The 17,789-nt window shown below is 41.9% G+C and overlaps 1 protein-coding gene across 1 annotated transcript; it reads left to right on the plus strand.

The window, feature by feature from the left end:
• Positions 1-385: 385 nt before the first annotated feature.
• Positions 386-17,524, plus strand: igfbp5b (insulin-like growth factor binding protein 5b). The gene is made up of 4 exons (XM_084544674.1): positions 386-1,104; positions 9,638-9,852; positions 10,263-10,382; positions 10,682-17,524. Exons 1-4 carry the CDS (start codon positions 771-773, stop codon positions 10,817-10,819), a joined length of 807 nt encoding a protein of 268 aa, XP_084400800.1. The 5' UTR covers positions 386-770; the 3' UTR covers positions 10,820-17,524.
• Positions 17,525-17,789: the final 265 nt, after the last annotated feature.

The following is a 17,789-nucleotide window of genomic DNA, read 5'->3' on the forward strand; positions in this document are numbered from 1 at the left end:
GCCGGTTTCTAATTTTGAACAGTTTGTTTCTGCGCATTTCCCGATGAATTATCTCACCCACTATAAAAAAAGAAAAGTTGGACTGTAGGGCGTTTGAAAAATCCAGAACATACAAATATATATCCAGTAGAAGCCTGCAGGTTTTGACAGTGCTCAGCTGGAGTATTTTGACGAAGGTTGCGTTGCTCTCTGTTGTTGCTCCTTGCACCTCGGCATCAATTCAGCCTTCAGGGTAAAAGAGCGATCCTCCTGCTGCTGAAAAAAAAAAAAAAATGTTTGGCTACTTGCCAAGCCATGGAACAAGTGCGCCTCCCTTCCGTGCTGTTTAGCGTATTCATAGTTAGGGGTTTGGGCTCGGCTGTTTTTAAAAAGGCAAGGCAGCTCTCAAGTTGATCAGTCTGCTCAGGAAACTTCTGGTGGAGAAAGTACTGGAGTCCAAACAGAAGGGGAGAGAAGTTGAGATTTTGTGCAAAGAATTTTCTTTGCTCCCGCAGAGGACAATATTTTGGGGAAATTATCATATATATTTTAAACTGTTATTCCAACTCATTTGGCACCGTGCACTACGAAAAGTCTGTCATTAGTGTGTGTGTGTTTTCTTTTTTTTTTTTTTTTAATATATATAACACTCTTGGATAAGGACTCTTGGCTTTAACTGTAAAAATCGGATTATCTGACTGAGGCATTGTGTTCATTAGACCAGGCTACTCCCCCCGCCCCCTCCTCTTCGCATTTGAGGTTTATGCTTATAACTGAAAAGAACGCCAACAATGTTTTTGAGTTTTTGCCTCTTGGTGACATTTATCTTGGGGCTGTCCGGGTGCTTGGGCTCATACGTTCCGTGCGAGCCTTGTGACGAGAAGGCGCTGTCCATGTGCCCTCCGGTCCCGGTCGGCTGCCAGCTGGTCAAGGAGCCGGGCTGTGGCTGCTGCCTAACGTGCGCCCTGTCTGAGGGGCAGGCGTGCGGCGTTTACACCGGGACGTGCACCCAGGGCCTTCGGTGCTTGCCGAGGAGCGGGGAGGAGAAACCCTTGCACGCCCTTCTCCACGGCAGGGGAGTGTGCACGAACGAGAAAGGATACAAACCTGCTCACCCGCCCGTAGGTAAGACGCGCACCGGCTGTCTGTCTGTTTGTCTGTCTGGCTGGGTGGATGTACGCGTGCATGGAAAAGGAGTCCCACTTACAAATGCATCAATGCAACAGTGTCACGTTAACCAGCACAGCGGGGTCCCCCCTGTCCTCTTTCGTGGTATCGGTATTTGATGATTTGATGCACTGTTGTTTTGCTGAGTGGAAGACTTTTGCTGCGTCTCGAGGGAGACGTAGCAAAAGCAATAAAATGCAAATCTGTATATTTTTATTACAATTAAATAAATGGCATGAATGGTCATTTCCTGCATCTTGTTGCCTTTGCTCGCGGAGAGATCCAGTGCTGCAGAACTTCCGCAGCCGGTGACACTGCTCTCTGACGGAGCGTTTGTTTGACAGATGGTTTGAGGTGCCACCTGATTAACTTTTATCCAGCGCCTTGAATAAACTGTCTGCGGGAGATTATTTCGCCTCTCTCAGCTCCCTTCTCAGACAGAAACAAACACCTTGGTGGTGGCAGGCACGGCATTCAGGTGTAATAACAAAGTTGTGTTCTCGCTGCTCATCGTGACTTTTCGTTGTAGCAAACGGGCTGTAGCTACAAAAAAAAAAAAGCCCTGCTTGTGTGTCCGGTGACGGTTAATCTGTTGCGGGCGGGTCGACGCTGCGCCGCGGTAAGCGCCTTTAATGCGAGACAGCGGCTGTCAAACTGCGGTTTAGCCAGACACAAGAGTGGGTGACAAGTATCCAAGCAGTGGTCATTTTATATGTAGGAGTCTCAAGGCGTTGGAAAATTACTTAGATCATGTCTTTTCACCGTCTCTGCTGTTAACTTGACGCATACCGTTGTTATCCAGCGGGTGAAAAACTTTATGAAAAGAGGTCTGAGTTTATTTATGTAAGGAATATTAGGAGGGGAGTGTGTCAGTCCTTTAAGTGTCGCTTTTACTGCAGAGAGTCGTCTGTAACATCTAGCATTGTAACAAGCGCAGAGTGTTCCATCCTCACGCCAGAGCGCACTTATGTCTGTCATCTCTCTGTGTTGAACTTCTCCCAGTATCATTCTCACCGAACTGCTTGAGGTGTGAAATCGGTCCGGGCAGTAGGAATACGCATCTACTGTATGGAGAGGTACTGAAGTGCCACTCCACAAACTTTGAGCAAATTTCGGTCTGCAGGCTACCCCTAGGGTGGTGTTTAGAGTCGGATTACAACTAAATCTGTATGCGTGAGAGAAAAGAGAGAAAGACAGAGACAGACCGAGAGACAAACAGACAGAGGGAGGGAGAAGTAGAGCTGTGCCAATATTCTTGAATGATTTAACACATTCTTGGTGTAGCAGACAGGTCCACTGTCACTCAAGAGTTTTAGCAGCTTGTCAAGAGCAGATAAGCAGGTGGTAACCACAAAGGTCTTGGCTACACGCCTCATTCTATAAAATAGGCTTCCACTGGACTCATTTTGACTGTTGACAGAGTCATTAGGCTAGGTTCACCCGTCAGAAGTTCTCACCTCTTATTTCCATGTCTTTTTTTCCCTGTCTCACAGCAGAATGTCTATCCATGATTGCCATAGTTCTAAAAAAAAAAAAAAATCACCCAGCCAACTTTCTGTTCTGCAAAGCATTTGTCACTGTCTGAAAAGATGTAAAGGTAAGCTTCAGTATCAGTAGTGTGTGTGTGTGTGTGTGTGTCTGTGTGTGTTTGTTGAGGCTCTTGTGGGCAGGGCTGTGTGTACGTATGCATTGTGTGCGATTGTTGTTAGCGATGACACCTCAGGCAGTTTTGTGTCACTCTGGCTTTGCACGCTTATACACACACGCACGCACACAATCCAACTTCTTTGTTGGCCCACACAGGTAATCGGAGCATCTTTTCCTGCCTCTGGCAGTGCATTCATTGCATGGCCACTCGGTCACAACGCAGTGATTCAGCAGAATGCCTCCCAGCTCTCCCTGTGAAGGGCCTGCTGTCAAACAGCTCCCCGGATGGGAACTGGTGAGGTGAGCCTCTTGTTTCCTGTCGTGTGGGGTTGCAGCTGTCTGTATGCTGTACCAGCTGAGCAAAGCAAAGAGAGGGAGGAGGAGCTCAAGTGTCCACAAGACTCACGAGGGCATGAGAGCTGCAGCCTACTAAATATTGACTGGGACAGCCAAACAATGGCAGAAAGGAATCTATGCTATCCTCCAGTTCTTGTTCACCCTTGCCTTTGTAAGAAAAAGAATCCTGGCCTGGCTCTGCGTCTAGGTTCATGTCCCAGCAGTGCATTAATTCATGTCTTGCTTTTGCACTGTGAACCCAGGAGTTACTTGGATTGTAAGGCACAGGAGGTGGTATGTGCTTTGGAGCACTCAGACTTTGTCTGCCCCCTATGGGTGAATCAGACCCTGGAAAGCTTGCCAAAAGATATGACTTCATGGCAGCAGGCTGCTCATTCTTCAAGCTCCTGAAAGGGCCTTATGTTTTAACAGATTGCTCTTTGCCAAGAAACAAAAGGTGATTAGGGAGTGGTTCCAAATCCAGAAAAAACTCCACTCACACATGGACAGAAATATTATGCTCCTTCACAGCGTAGCAACAAGAAACCTGCGGCCTTTACTGACAGCTTTAATACTGAACGTTCTATGAAGCTCTTGGCGTGTATGTTGATGCACTTTCAACCTGCAGCCACAGTGCCTTTGTGGAGAATAGTGGTTGTTCAGATGTCACATGACTTTGTCATTATTATTTACAATCATCAGTAAGTCAAGCAACTGCAGACTTTTGATGTTTAATCTCTGCCAGAGCGCTTCACATATATACTATGTTCCCACTGTTGCCCTCTCATTTTTAAGCACCATACAGAATCACTTGTCATCACATACTTGAAGAAACCTATCCAATGTTGAGCATTACCATCTGCTTTTTTCCATGTTCACGTCGTCACTGGCACAGCTGGTTATACGGTATGGGTCGTAGCTGAGAAGCTGAAGCAAGCAGGAAAAAGCACACTCTTTCTGATGGTACTCTTAGACTAATGACAACCAGCCACTATACTCCATGCCTGCTGTGTACATTGCGTGTCCACACAGACATGCCACATTAGATATAGCTCTGGTCACGTGCAGTCCCAGCTGCCTGACAGCTTCATGATTGGTTCATGCGAAAGGAAAGACTGTATGTGGCTTTCCATCCATCTCACCTTGAACATCTGAGACAGTGCAGTGAAAGCTTAGCTTGCTGCAACTGATCTGCTGCAGGTGCTGGGGAAAGTTATTGGAAAGGTCATTTTGGGAAGATACTGCATGAGGACTTTGAGAAAAAAAAGGTTGCAATTCGTGGAAAATGCGATGCTGCCAAAAGAAGAGCCCATTTGCTGGGTATGACATTGATACTATTGATGGTGTTTTGTAGTCTTTTTTTTTTTTTTCAGATACAGTACAATCATGTGGAGAATCGACAACATTGGAGCTGCTGCTGGCAAGCAAATATGCTCTTTGGCACACTTGCTTGATTTCTCCCTATAAAACTTTACAGTGGTATTTGTACAGCTTACTGGTCACTGACACCTAGCCTGCTGGTGGCAACAGCTGCGAAAGAAATCAACACTGGCTGTAGTGCAGGGCTTTAAAATGATGTCTCATGTGTTCAGACCTGACCTGTGTACTGTAATCTCACTCCGACACCTGGCTACATACTAGCAAGAAAGGGCAAAAATCATCTTATTTGCCTTTTAAATTTCCACTCTCAAAAGAAATCATGACTTTCTGAGGATTTGGGAAACAACAGGGGCTCACTGATATTAGTTGTCATGGCCCATGTAACAGACAGATCATCACCTGTCCATTTCAAGCTCCTAAATGCTTCTCAATACCTGAAATTGCATTATTTTTAATTCTTAGTTTTGATGAGAAGACTCAGATGTCACATGTTTCTTCAAATGGTGCAAGTACTGTGTTAAATAAACAGGCAATTTGTTCATTATTTGAATTGCAGTAAATCATGGCATTATACCATAAAACTTCACAGAAGACAGCGTTAACCGCAAATTAGTCTGGATGCTCATTTGTCACCGACGGTAATGTGTTTATAAAAAGAAAAACAACAACAACAAAAAAAAAAAAACTCTGCTTGGGGACAATCTTTATTCAGTACATCCAGGAGCAGTTGTCTCTCGCCAAAATAGCTGCTTTTGCCACTGGAGAGCCAGAACATCGTCACACCCAGCAATTGTGTTGTGGTGTTTGCGACCCAAAAAGAGGTTGCATCCGTCCGTGTGGCTTGTTGAAAACCCAAACTCAGATGTGGAACGAGACCTCAGACCAAAATTAGCAATGTACAGTAGAGCGGCCATGCGCCTTACTCTGAAAATTTACTTTTCGCATGGCTTGCACCACAAAAACGTTTTGTACTGTGAATGAAGTGAACAGGTCAGAAAGTTTGCTTACCTATAGCAGCATTTCCTTCTTGGAAAGATTTGGCATCCACTTATAAGTCCTGTTTTGCAATTTATAATCCTTGAATTGTTCTTGTTGCTATTTATACAATGCATTCAGAAAAGCAGGAAACCTTTTGATTGCAATGGACATATTCTGTGTGCACAATGCCATGGGAAGAGTTATTTCCTGCACATTCAGAACCTGATTGAGAGCATGCACAAGGCCGAACAACAGAAATTCCACTGAAACAACAGGGCATACAAGATAAAACATGATTCCTTTACACTTGTGGTCAAACAAAATCCTTGACAGAGCTTTTTATTAAAATTACTACTGTTCCAACTGCTTTGAAACTGTGTATTTTTCAGTCATGGTTACTCCATGTTACTCCACTGTTGCAATGCATCTTGTTGGCATTTGGGATAGAAAACTGTGTCTCTGTGAAAATACAGTTGGCTATTCTCAATGTGGCATTACCATGTGATACTTTGATGGTGAATAAATTTGAAGATGAAATGACAAAGAGTGTTGGCAGTTACCCACAGTTTTGAAAAGACTCTCTGACCCGCTTCTTTTATTGGTAAAGACCTAACTTCTGCGCTGTTGCACATGCATCCTCTGTAACTCGTACGACTCCTCTGGTTTTTTCACACCTCCCTTTCTGCTCTAGAAACTGCAGGGTTATCGGGCCACGACCTTGCTTTCAAATATTAAGTAGCCAAGGAAGTGTGATGCTGAAGGATGGTTTACTAACGTCGTGCTATATATGACACAGACCCTCAGGCTCATTTATCCCCTCAATTATCTTGTCCTACCCCCAGATGAGATTAAACAGAAGCTCTATTCACTACTCTCCTACAACTTGTAAAGATGTAATTTCAGATGCAGAGCAGAGGATGGCTTAATCAAAGGCAGGATGATACAAACGTGGTGTAATACCTGGAAATCCACTGAAAGGTGGGATAATCCATTGTCCTGACTTTTCTTGCTGTCCAAATGGTATTACTGTCATCTGTTATCGTCTTAAAGATGCAGTGGAATGAAAAATCCAAAGAAGGGGTAGCTTATCTTTCATGCTTGGACCGCTGCCCAAAAGAACCTTGGGATATTCATGAAGCATAATTGTGTGCAGATGTTAATTTTTAAACAGAGAAGTATCAGGTGCACCTCCTTTGGCTACGCTGCCTCTCTCGTCCTAATGAAATCTTTAGCTCGGGCTCAGCACAGGGAGGGAGATAGCAGCACAACTTTGGGCTCAGCTGAATGGAGGAGCAGCACATGACTTGGCTCAGTTGGCTCACGTCCAGCATCTTGGCTGAGTTTCAGGAGTTAAACACAGAGCCTCCAAGCCTCCTTTACAAGCTGGGTACCCCTAGCATGGAAAAACTGAGTTTTTGTGGCAGACTGAAGAGCCCACATCAGAAAAGATGAATTTGGTGAGTTTTGTGAATGAAGGAGAAAAGAAGTCAGACACCATTGTCTTTACAAACCCACTTTTTAAACACTATCCTCTAAAAACAGACATTTTCTTGAAGTGACTGACTCGTGAGGATAATAGACAAACAATTGCTTGAACCTCTTTTTTAGTCTGGCCATTTATATGCTCAAATGAAATTACACATAAAACAAGAATGCACATTAAAAAAACACAGTCCTTATTTTTAACCATATATTTCATTGCCAAATATGTGGCATTTTAATCAAGCACCCTGAGAAATTATTGGACTGCACAGCAGAAATAAAGAGTTTTTCCAGAGTGGTCACATGCATGGTGTACACAGGAATGCTTGTTTGACGTATTTATTTATAGCAAGCAATAGCCTCGTAGTCTTAGTGGGGAGACCCAAGGACATATCTAAACACAAACCAAGGCCTGCCAAGTCATGAGTTGTAAGATTAATTTCAAAAAGACAGCAGTGCAGCATGGAAGCCAAAGACCCAATTCTGGTAATCACCCAGCCCCCCCCCCCCCCCCCCCCACCCACACACACACCCCGACCACCCCATCTCCCCTCCCTTCCCAAAGACTCCCAGACGCTCATGCTGTGTCAGGTTGTTTGAACATCAGTTTCTCGGTGCTTGTGTTCTCGGTGCTTGTGTTACGTCTGAGCGCCTTTCAGCATGACGGCTGTATACTAACAGACCAGACGGCAAAGTTGTTGAATCATATTTTCCGGCATATTTTCTACGTATTAAAGCTGATTTGTCTTTTAGCAGGAGTTGGCCTACAGTCGCCAGCCAACATTCCTCTCTGGTTCAGTGCATCTGGCCCTGCGCACCACGGCAGGTTTCCTTGTCAGATAAATATAACCAGGGTCATCCACTGGCACCATTGCTTCAGCCAGTTGGGGCCTGGCAAAGTCCCCACAATAACTCCGTACTTATAGGACAGCTAAGCCATTGGGGAGGGGGGGTCCGTTCTGTGGCCTCAAAGAACCTCTGGCTGGGGGTCCAGGCTTAGGAGGCTGAGCCCCAAAGATAGGAAAAGGGGGCAGGGAGGGCTAGGTTAAGGATAAAGGACCTCAACCTGTAAATATCTCATCAAGAAGGACTTTCAGATCTCTGAGACTATAGTGCCCTCTGGGAGAGCTGAAATTACATCCATGAAGGGCATAAATGTGACACAAATGTACAAGCATTTATATGAGTCCACAGAGAAACAGAATTTTCCTCGGCTTGACATTTGAATCGGTTTAATGTGGGAAATGTCGCTATGAAGTTACAACACTCAAGGGCCTCAGTCCCGGTCGCAGTTTAGCAGCCCAGATAACATGTTAGCAGATTTTCCAGGCACAGTTAGGGAGCGACATGAGATGCAGTTTTCCTAAGTTGTACAGGTCTGTAAGCTTACAAATATGTGCTTCTTGGTAGCACTCGGCATTGGTAGATGTGTTGTTGGAATACCATTGATCAAATATATATACTGTAGATATTTAATTTCTTTATGTACATCGTCTCAAATTCACCTCACATAAATTTATGTATTAACATATGTTACTGTTGAGAGTAGAGAATTAGAGTGGGTTGTTAGCTGGGGTTGGGTGAGAAAAGATGAGTTCAAACTATTGTCTTAGCTGTAGGAGTTCCTCAGCTGTTGGTCAATGCACCACCCTCCTCTCCTCTGTAAACAAACGTTAAACAGCTGGCACAAAACCCTGGGAAAAGCACCCATCTGTTGTTGTATGTATGTGATGAGGACTGACAAGAAGCAGAAGTTTGACTATTCACGCCAAAAATAATTAGAATATACACTGATACTTGAAAACTTGAAACTTTCTGTGTCTTTGTAAAGAATGCAAATCTAAATCATTTAGTGAACGCTATTGGATCAGTCATTACTTTTCAGAGTTGTTCTATGTCCCTGAATTTCTTATGTTTCAGTTCAAACCTGAAACAATCTGGACGGATGAGATGAGCAACATAACTTTTGAGAGTTTGATGTACATTATAAAGCATCATATAAACAGCAAGAGTTGACATAATGAGATTTAGGCTTTACTTGTTAGTATTTTTATATTAACAATGGATCAAATGAGTATGTTTAGTGTAAAAAAGGGTCTCTATTGCGTAAACGTATAGCTCCTTTCAGTAAATCAAAAGTTCAGCTAAACCCACTGTGCACAGAAGTGAATGGCTGAAGAAGTTAGTGATGCATATGAAAAGCATGGAGCATTTAGCGACTTCAGAGTCAAACAAATGTTCCCAAGAGTTAGTAGAGGCCAGAACTAAGAAGAAAAGGAGTACTAATCTTACATTTGCCAGCTTTATAGAAACACAATCCCAATATTAATGTTCTTATCTGCTGGAAAAATTGAATCTTTTCCTAACATATTCACTACTTTAAATGAATGCTTTAAAGTCTGTGTCTTTGTTCAGATTTAAAAGTATGACATTAATGAACTGTCCCTTATTTACTTATTACTGTGTCAGTATTGCTCTACTTATTGCACCTTATACTGTTACTCGCTTATTTTATTTATTTTCTATGCTTTCTTAGTTTATTTCCTTTATTTTAGTGAAGTTGTGTGAAGTGAACTCGCAAAATAAGAATTTCATTGCTCAATGTAACCCTTGCTGTGTATATGACAATAAACTTCTTGAATCTTGAATCTCATTTGTTCCGGCACAGATCGTGAGTCTCGAGAACATGAGGACACCATAACCACAGAGATCACAGAGGAGCAGCCACCTGCTAAAGTGCCTCTTCTTCCCAAAGACATTGTGAACAGTAAAAAAGTCCTCGCAGTGCGCAAGGAACAGAAGAGGAAGCTCAGCAAGCAGCGCGTCATGGGATCTCCCTTGGATTACTCCCCCCTCGCCATTGACAAGCATGAGCCTGAATTTGTAAGTAGAAATATCCAAAGCTCTTTTGTGAAGAAATAAATGTTTATGAATTATATGTTCAAAATTGAAGGAGCAACTCAAAATTGAAAGAGCAACTCAAAATTGCGCTGAAAATTGGTGTTTTGCTGCCCTCTCTAGTTGAAAGTTTCACTTCTGACCACACTGGGCATCACTAGTTAGGTGTGGTCAGAAGTGGAGTACAGACACATTTCTGTTGCACCTGTAATGGCAACAAACTGTGATCTTACAAGTCCTTGAAATGTACCTATACATCAGTGCAAAAAGGTGAGGAGTTCAATACCTGGAGGTCAACAAGTTACTTAATTTCATCTTTTGAACAGCCCAAAAAAAATTTCTCTTCATGGAATAACCTCTGCTTAGTTGTAACAGTGTGCTGTATTTCTCTGAAGGGTCCATGCAGGAGAAAACTGGATGGGATCATTCAGGGAATGAAGGACACCTCTCGTGTAATGGCTCTGTCTCTGTACCTTCCCAACTGTGACAGAAAAGGATTCTTCAAGCGCAAGCAGGTGAGTGTTGCTTCTTGGGTCTGGGCACTTCCATTTTAAATGCTGATATTTTAAGTCATTGTTTCTCACTCTCTCAGCACTTTTATTTGAAATACGCTATTACTACTTTTAAAATACTTAAGTACTTCACTAATTAAGTTAACTGGAATTGTCATCTTCATTTAAGGGCCCTCTGAGCTGTTGTCTATTTCCAAAAGATTTGCTATGCCACGTTCTGTGGTAAACAGGCCTTTACACTCCACCACTCTAATGCTATTATCTGTTTCTGTTAACACAACGTCTGGTTTCATGTTCTACAGTGCAAGCCGTCTCGTGGTCGCAAACGAGGCATTTGCTGGTGTGTGGACAAGTATGGCGTTCAGCTCCCGGGCACAGACTACAGTGGAGGGGACATTCAGTGTAAAGACCTGGAGAGCAGCAACAACAACAATGAATGAAATTGGGAGGACCACCCTTGATCGCCAACCCCCCACCCCCTAACCACCACTTTACCCAGGGCCCACGTCTCCTCTCTGAATCACACCTGTATGCTCCACCCTCCATTCACTTCAAGATTTTTTTTTCAAACTGAAAAAAAAAAACAAGCTGAAAAGACACCTGTATTTTTTTTCTGTCATTGACCAAGCACTCTTCTCCTAAAGAGGGGAAAAGTCCCAGAAGATTTCCTATCCCTTGACTCATTGATCGTGGGATCCCTCATACAAACCAGGTTCCCTGGTTGCAGACCCACGAACATATATGCACACAATGGATATATTTTTTATAGAAGCTGGGGGTTACAACGCAACACTTTGTATGGTGTAAAATTAACGCAAATTCCTTGCGAAAAAAAAAGAAAAGAAACACATCAAAACAAATCAGTTTCAAGCTGTGGAACATGATGCCACTGTGGAACTGATGATTGGCAGAGTCATTTTATTTTTTTTGTCTGTTTTCCAAAAGAAAAAAAAAAAAGAAACAAGAGATAGGAAGATACTGTAACAGTTGACTCTATCTGGGTATGTGGTTCTGTCAGAGCACTTATACATAGGGGAACCTGCTTAGATATGTGCAACTTCACAGAAAAAGACGCGTGCATGGACGTGTGCATGTGTACAGTGCAAATGTGTGGTATGTATGAGCCTCTGTTGGTGTATGAGGGAGTGAGCCTATTACAAAAAAGAATGTCCTTTTTTTTTCTTTCTCTTTTGTTTGATTTTGTCACAACAAGTATTGCTAGTGCTTGAGGTGGTCTTTGGGCTGGCCTTCTCTGTAATGTAAAGTATGTTTTGGGACAGGGAGAGTTCAGAGACAAATGAGCAAGTAGACCATTACAGATGAACCTATGAAAGTGGCTCTTCAACAATGTAGCTAGCCTGATATGCCAACTGTGCCTATTTGAACAGACACTGCCATGCAGGGCAACACAGAGCTTAGAGGGCGCTGACTCTACTGGCGAAATAAAGATTTTCAGCTTAAGTGAATGCGACTCAAGTTTGACTTTGATCTTGTGAGTTACATGCATAATCAAATTCCCCAGTCGGGCCGGTTGCTTGTCTGATTCATTTGTGTGAAGTGTAGTTTTGTATGGTTTTGTTTGTGCTGTTTTCTTTGCCTTCAGTGAAGTAAAGACCGCCCACTTTTGAGCCATGTTCCTTTATCAAGTGGTTTCCCCCTCAGTACTGCTACTACAGTGTAACCATGGTGTATTACATTACTTTTAAATATAGTTATTGACCGTTGTTTTTCCTGTAGAAACAATATATGACAATAATGTTGTTGTGCTTGGAAAAAAGAGTTTATCCTGAAAAGAATTTGAATGAGTCTTTGTAGCCTGTCAGGAGAACTTCACTACAGGACAGTCAAAGAAGCTAACCCTCTGGAACCCCTCTGCTTACATGGCTCCATACAGAGGTTTCCCACCTATATCTAAGTGGAGCATGATAAAAACAAAGAGGTTACAGGTTATAACAGGGTCTTTAATAGAGTTGTTCTCTCTCTCTGTGCAAGTCACAGTGCCTTCCTATATGTAAAAATACATTTAAATACTGACGTGAAAGTGACATGGATATCATATGGGGCAACTTTCAGCCCCCCTCCCCTCCAATGGGGCTGATACTTGATATAACAATAAAGAGGTCTAGGTTCAGTACTGGTTAAGAGAAGAACAGTAAATATGGTAGGTTCTTTAAATGGAGTCAGCAGTGTTTTGCAAATTCATTTGTAATCTCCGCCTGTACCTGTAACTCTGGACAAGAACGGTGCGTGAGGAACTGTTGTGTAACCACAGCTAAACCTCCTTCTCTTTCTTTGACAACCAATAAGCTAAGTTGCTTGCTATTTCACGCAAATGCCAATGTAAATGATCGCCAGAGAGGAAAGCCAAAGGATGTTTAGAGATAAGGCAAACTTTTTTGGAGAAATGATAAGTTCATCCTAAATGGCTTTGGTTGTGAATACATTATCAAGGCCCCACTTCAATTTCCCACTACCACTTTCGAGAAAAAAAAAGCAGCTTGCACTTATTTCAGTTAATCACTATTGATATTGACACACAACGACATACTAAGATGTGGTATCATGAAGTTAGTGGAACAACAAGAAATAAAAAAAAGCTAAATGTTGTGTTATCTTGTGCTTACATTTCAAAGGTGATGCTTTGAGGTAATATTTGTTGACAGGGGCCGTGAAGCCCATGCCTTGGACCTCCAATACAGCAACACCTTTTAGGGAAAAAATAGATCGGAAGTAACATGCAACTAGAGATGTTCTCATGGCCTATTGCACAGAGTTGATAGCTGAGTAAAGAGACGGAGGAGACAGGGAAGGAGAAGAGCGAGCGCCATGGGCAATGGTCATTATCAGGGCCTAGCCACTTCCCCGATGTGGGGTCACCAATTGCATGACATTAGATACATCTAGCAAGACAGTCACCAGGAGTTATGGAAATCTGGGGAGTGCAATTAGGAGTGCAGCAACAACTCCAGTTCTTTTGTTTGAATTGCAGATTGAGGTTGAGTGATTTTTCTTAAAGTCACTCCTCTATCATGTCAGTGACTTCCAGTTTACCACCTGTTTGCAAGTAGTCGCTTCCCCAGGTTTCTCAACTCCTTTTTGGTTTGAACTCATATTCACATTACATACTTCAGTAGTACAGTAACTACATTACAGATTTTTTCTGAATACATAACACTTTTTGGATGTAATGAGAAAATACAATTGGTTTTTGTAATTTGGTGTTCACTGGCTTGTCAAACAGACCCATCGGTGGCAGGAGAATAGCGGGAAACAAAATGGTCAGTATTTGGAGCTACATAAGACAAAAAAGACAAAAAATCTCAAATTATTAAAGTGAATATCACTGTGTAATATTTATTCAACTTGTAATTTATGTACTCTTTTAACCTTTGTCTTTTTTGTTATGACAAAGCATTTATTTAAATAAAGTTATGTATTCATTTAAGCATTCTGGTGAGGTTTTCATTTCTAGTGCTGCTTTTTTGGAGAGGAGCCATTGAATTGGCTTGAAATGTGCAGTCTGAAGGTGGAATCATCCTGATAGTAAGCACTGACTAATCTCCGAGGCACGAGCTGTTAAACCTCTTAGACATAAGTCTGAGACACCCAGGCGAGCCCACAGGATCTCATGCAGCCTTCAGGATGTGACTTTATAAAGCCTCGCCTGAAGGCAAGTCACCTGGTTTTCAACAACATAGTCAAAAAGATTGCACAGGGACAAGGAAGTCATTTAACACAAGTTTGAACTTCAAGAGGGGGATAACATTTAGTAATATCTAACATCTAGTAATTCAAATGTCTGAGAAGAAAGGATTTGTAACCTGAAGAAGGCTTCATCATGTTATGGAAAACCTGCCTTTATTGCCACTTAAAGGCAGAATGGACTCCCCTAAGACACAACCGTTGAGACAGACACACATTTAACCAAATGCAGACACAGATGTATTTACAAAATGTGGAGAGAATATGAGAGTAAGGGGTGTCTGTGAAAGTTAGCTCTTGTAAGGCAAAGGTTAAGTAATTTCATAAAATGTGTCACACTCCTCTTTATAAAAAGACATTAAACATAATGGGATTTCATGGTTAAAATATGTTAGAAATAAAGCAATGACATCAGTTTTTGATTTGATCTACATGCTTTCAGTTTCTGCAGCACGTACAGACAATCAAAAGGATACAATATTGAAGTGACCTTTGAAGATGGGTGTCTGGTCATTTTTATTCTTTCATGGATATCAGGAACTGACAGAAAAAGACTTTTATTTTTGGGGGGCCATCAAACTCTTTCCCTGGGGACGTGAAGACTTTGACCAACTCCAGATGTGCGTGACTAAGGCAGGGCAAGGGTGGAGGGCCCAGCAGTTCCTGTATAGCTAGCAGATCAAGGCTGTCGTAAAGGTTGTTGTGGTATATTTCTGTGTATTGGTGTGTGTGTGTGTGTGTGTGTGTGTGTGTGTGTGTGTGTGTGTGCGTGAGGCACAGACTTTAACTTCAGGGAGGGGGAAACATGTGTAGAAGATTTGATATGCAAGGCAGTGAACATGACAATTACTATTTTCCTTCAAAGAAACTGACAACTGCACTTAGGACTTCAAAGCATTTATCCCTTTTTATTACATAATTAACCCAACAACATTGGACGTCTAACATCAACTCACGCACCGCACTCCATCCCAAACCTAGTTGAACTGCAGTGCTGAGTATTTCCATGCTGAATAGACCTCAAAGACCTGCAACAAGGTTGAATTATCTTCCTGTTTGCATTGTGGTGTTGACAAGCAACAGCTTTGGAGATGCATCTAGTTGCATTTGCATTGATTTGCTAGTGTCTTATATCATCAAATCTGACTTTTAGAAACACTGATGTCACATTTAAAGTGATAAGATTCTGAAACACATGCAGATTTTTACACAGCATAATTGGGATCTGTGCAAATCACTGCTTGTGCTCTTTTTATAATCCCCCAAACGAGGTAATAGTGGTTCTTGTCATCACTGAGATGGAGATGAAAGGAGATTTGAAAGAATGTACAGAAGTTGGGAGTAAATCACATGACTTAGTGGAGGAATCCTCCAATGCTGGTGGTAGAAGACGGCAGACAAGTGTCTACTAGTTTTCATCCAAGCCCTTTCATCACAGATGGTCTTAGACCTGGAATCCCAAATGGAGGGTTTTCCAGAGCGGACGGATGTGACTGTGAGAACCACAATGGTATGTTAGGTAAACTAACTCTGAGATTAAGATTTGATGTCCTATGCGCCACAATAGGAACATCATAAGATAGACTCATACTGCTGCTGTTATGGTTACAATGCACTGGAAAACTTCCATTAGCTGTCCCCAGTTTCAGTGGTCTAGAAAAGCATGTGTTTAGTATGAAGTGTGTTTAGTATGAAGAACATGTTCAGAATTGTTGGTAACAGAAAGACATTTGCAGCCTGTAGCTTTGGTCACTGGGTCTATTAACATTCTGCTCAACAAAGTGACTGCTTAGAATGCAATTGCATTAGCTTACAACTGAGAATAGAAGTGGGCAGGCAGATCACAAACAAACCACTTGTTATAGCAATTATTTGGAAAAGAAAACAAAGGCAAACTATAAAAGTTCAATTTAAACAGTTTACAGACTGGTTTCCTGGTTCTGCTTTGAGCTACTATTCTTGCCATAGTTGTACGCACTCTAATATATTTAAGTGGAAGTTAAATTTTCGGTTTTAATCCCGAGTCAAGTGGTTATTGATTGTCAAAACCAATCATTTACTTCAGTGAGTATAATGTTTAGCTGATGGCTACAATCATGAGAATTGAACCCAGGTGATTATAAACAATAATTTTCCTTTTTGTTTGTTTTTTGTTTTTTTGCTTCACTCTCTAGCATGCCATGGATCAAGGGAAGTTGAACACATTAAAGATATTCATATTCACTTATTCAGTCTTTTATTTTTAACTCTTGCACATTACGCATTTTCAACTACATAACCACATCTGGACAGATTCCCTGCACTGTTATACACTGAAATTAAAATCTCCCCCAGTCTGATGAGCTAAAACATAATAATTGGCATTCAACGTGAAATATATTTACTTCCTGCTATCATTGGACCACCTTGTCATTTCAAGATAAAAACTGTTATTTTGTTATCAATCAAAAGTTATTGAATGCAACAAAAGAAAGAGTAGCCTGAAAGTAGGGCGGATCTTGGACTGTCTATGCCAGTTGACACATGTGAGTGCTTTTGCTCATAAACACACACTCACACATTATCGCACCAGCACAGATACTCACCCCACTCTCACTCCCACTGCTAAACTATCCTCTTCAGCCCATTGTGCCTGATCTATTAAACCCTAAACAAAAGACACTTGTTTTGATTTATTTTCAGGAAAAGGCCAGCTTCAAACTAGCAGTAAATGTGGCGAAACCACCCAAGGGCGTCTGAGATCCATGTGTGGAGCCAAGCTGTCTAATATTTATAGTGAACTCCCTGCCAAAAACCACGTACAAAACAAAGTAAAAAAAAAAAAAAAACTAGTGTCACAAAATGTGAACAAAGCTGTGAAGCCGCAGCTTTAAGATGTTAATAGTTTTGTGCACAGCTAGATTAAATGCAGTCTTGGACTAGTGCTCAGCTAACTGGCACACTGGTACATGTGTAAGGTGACAAGGCCAAAGCCAGTCAGGAATGGTCTCATGTGATAGATATTTGGCCAGAACTACAAAGAAATCTCTCTTTACACCCAAGTCTTGAATCGCAAATCAGTGGTGACTTTTACTGAGGACGTTTGTCAGTGTTTGCAATCTCATCTTTATGTGAAACATGCTTAGGCTGCTTCACATTTAAAACTGTTTTCAGAACATTCCCATTACTTAAAGAAACATCCATCAGTTTGCAAGCAGCACTGATCAAAACAAATCTTGGACTGAGGCTTAAAGGGTTAACGTGTGAATCGATTTGTAAAACGAAGGGTCAGTGTTGTTTCTGTAAAGCAGCCCACACACACTGACATCACACTCAGGGTAGGAAGCTTTGAATGCTGTCAAGTAAAGCATGTGCAATAATGGTGAGATGGTAAAAAAGAACCTGAGTCGGACACCTTTCCTTGACCAAACTGAGAAATGAGTGGATGATTTTTCCAGGATACCCAAAAGAATAAAAAAATAAATAAATACAGCAACTGAACTGAAATTTAAATTCATGGTTTTGAAGGTAAGACCCAGCAACTCCCATTCATTCATTCATTTATTCATCTTCTGTCACCACTTGTCCTGTGAAGGGTCGCAGGGGATACTGGAGCCTATCCCAGCTGTCATCGGGCGAGAGGTGGGGTACACCCTGGACAAGCTTCCTTACTGTAAAAGGCCTTAGACGACACTTTTGTGCTGGATGTAGTCTGAATGAATATTATTT

This window comes from Chelon labrosus, assembly GCF_963514085.1.
Source record: "Chelon labrosus genome assembly, chromosome: 5".
In the NCBI taxonomy this organism is placed as follows: Eukaryota; Metazoa; Chordata; class Actinopteri; order Mugiliformes; family Mugilidae; genus Chelon; species Chelon labrosus.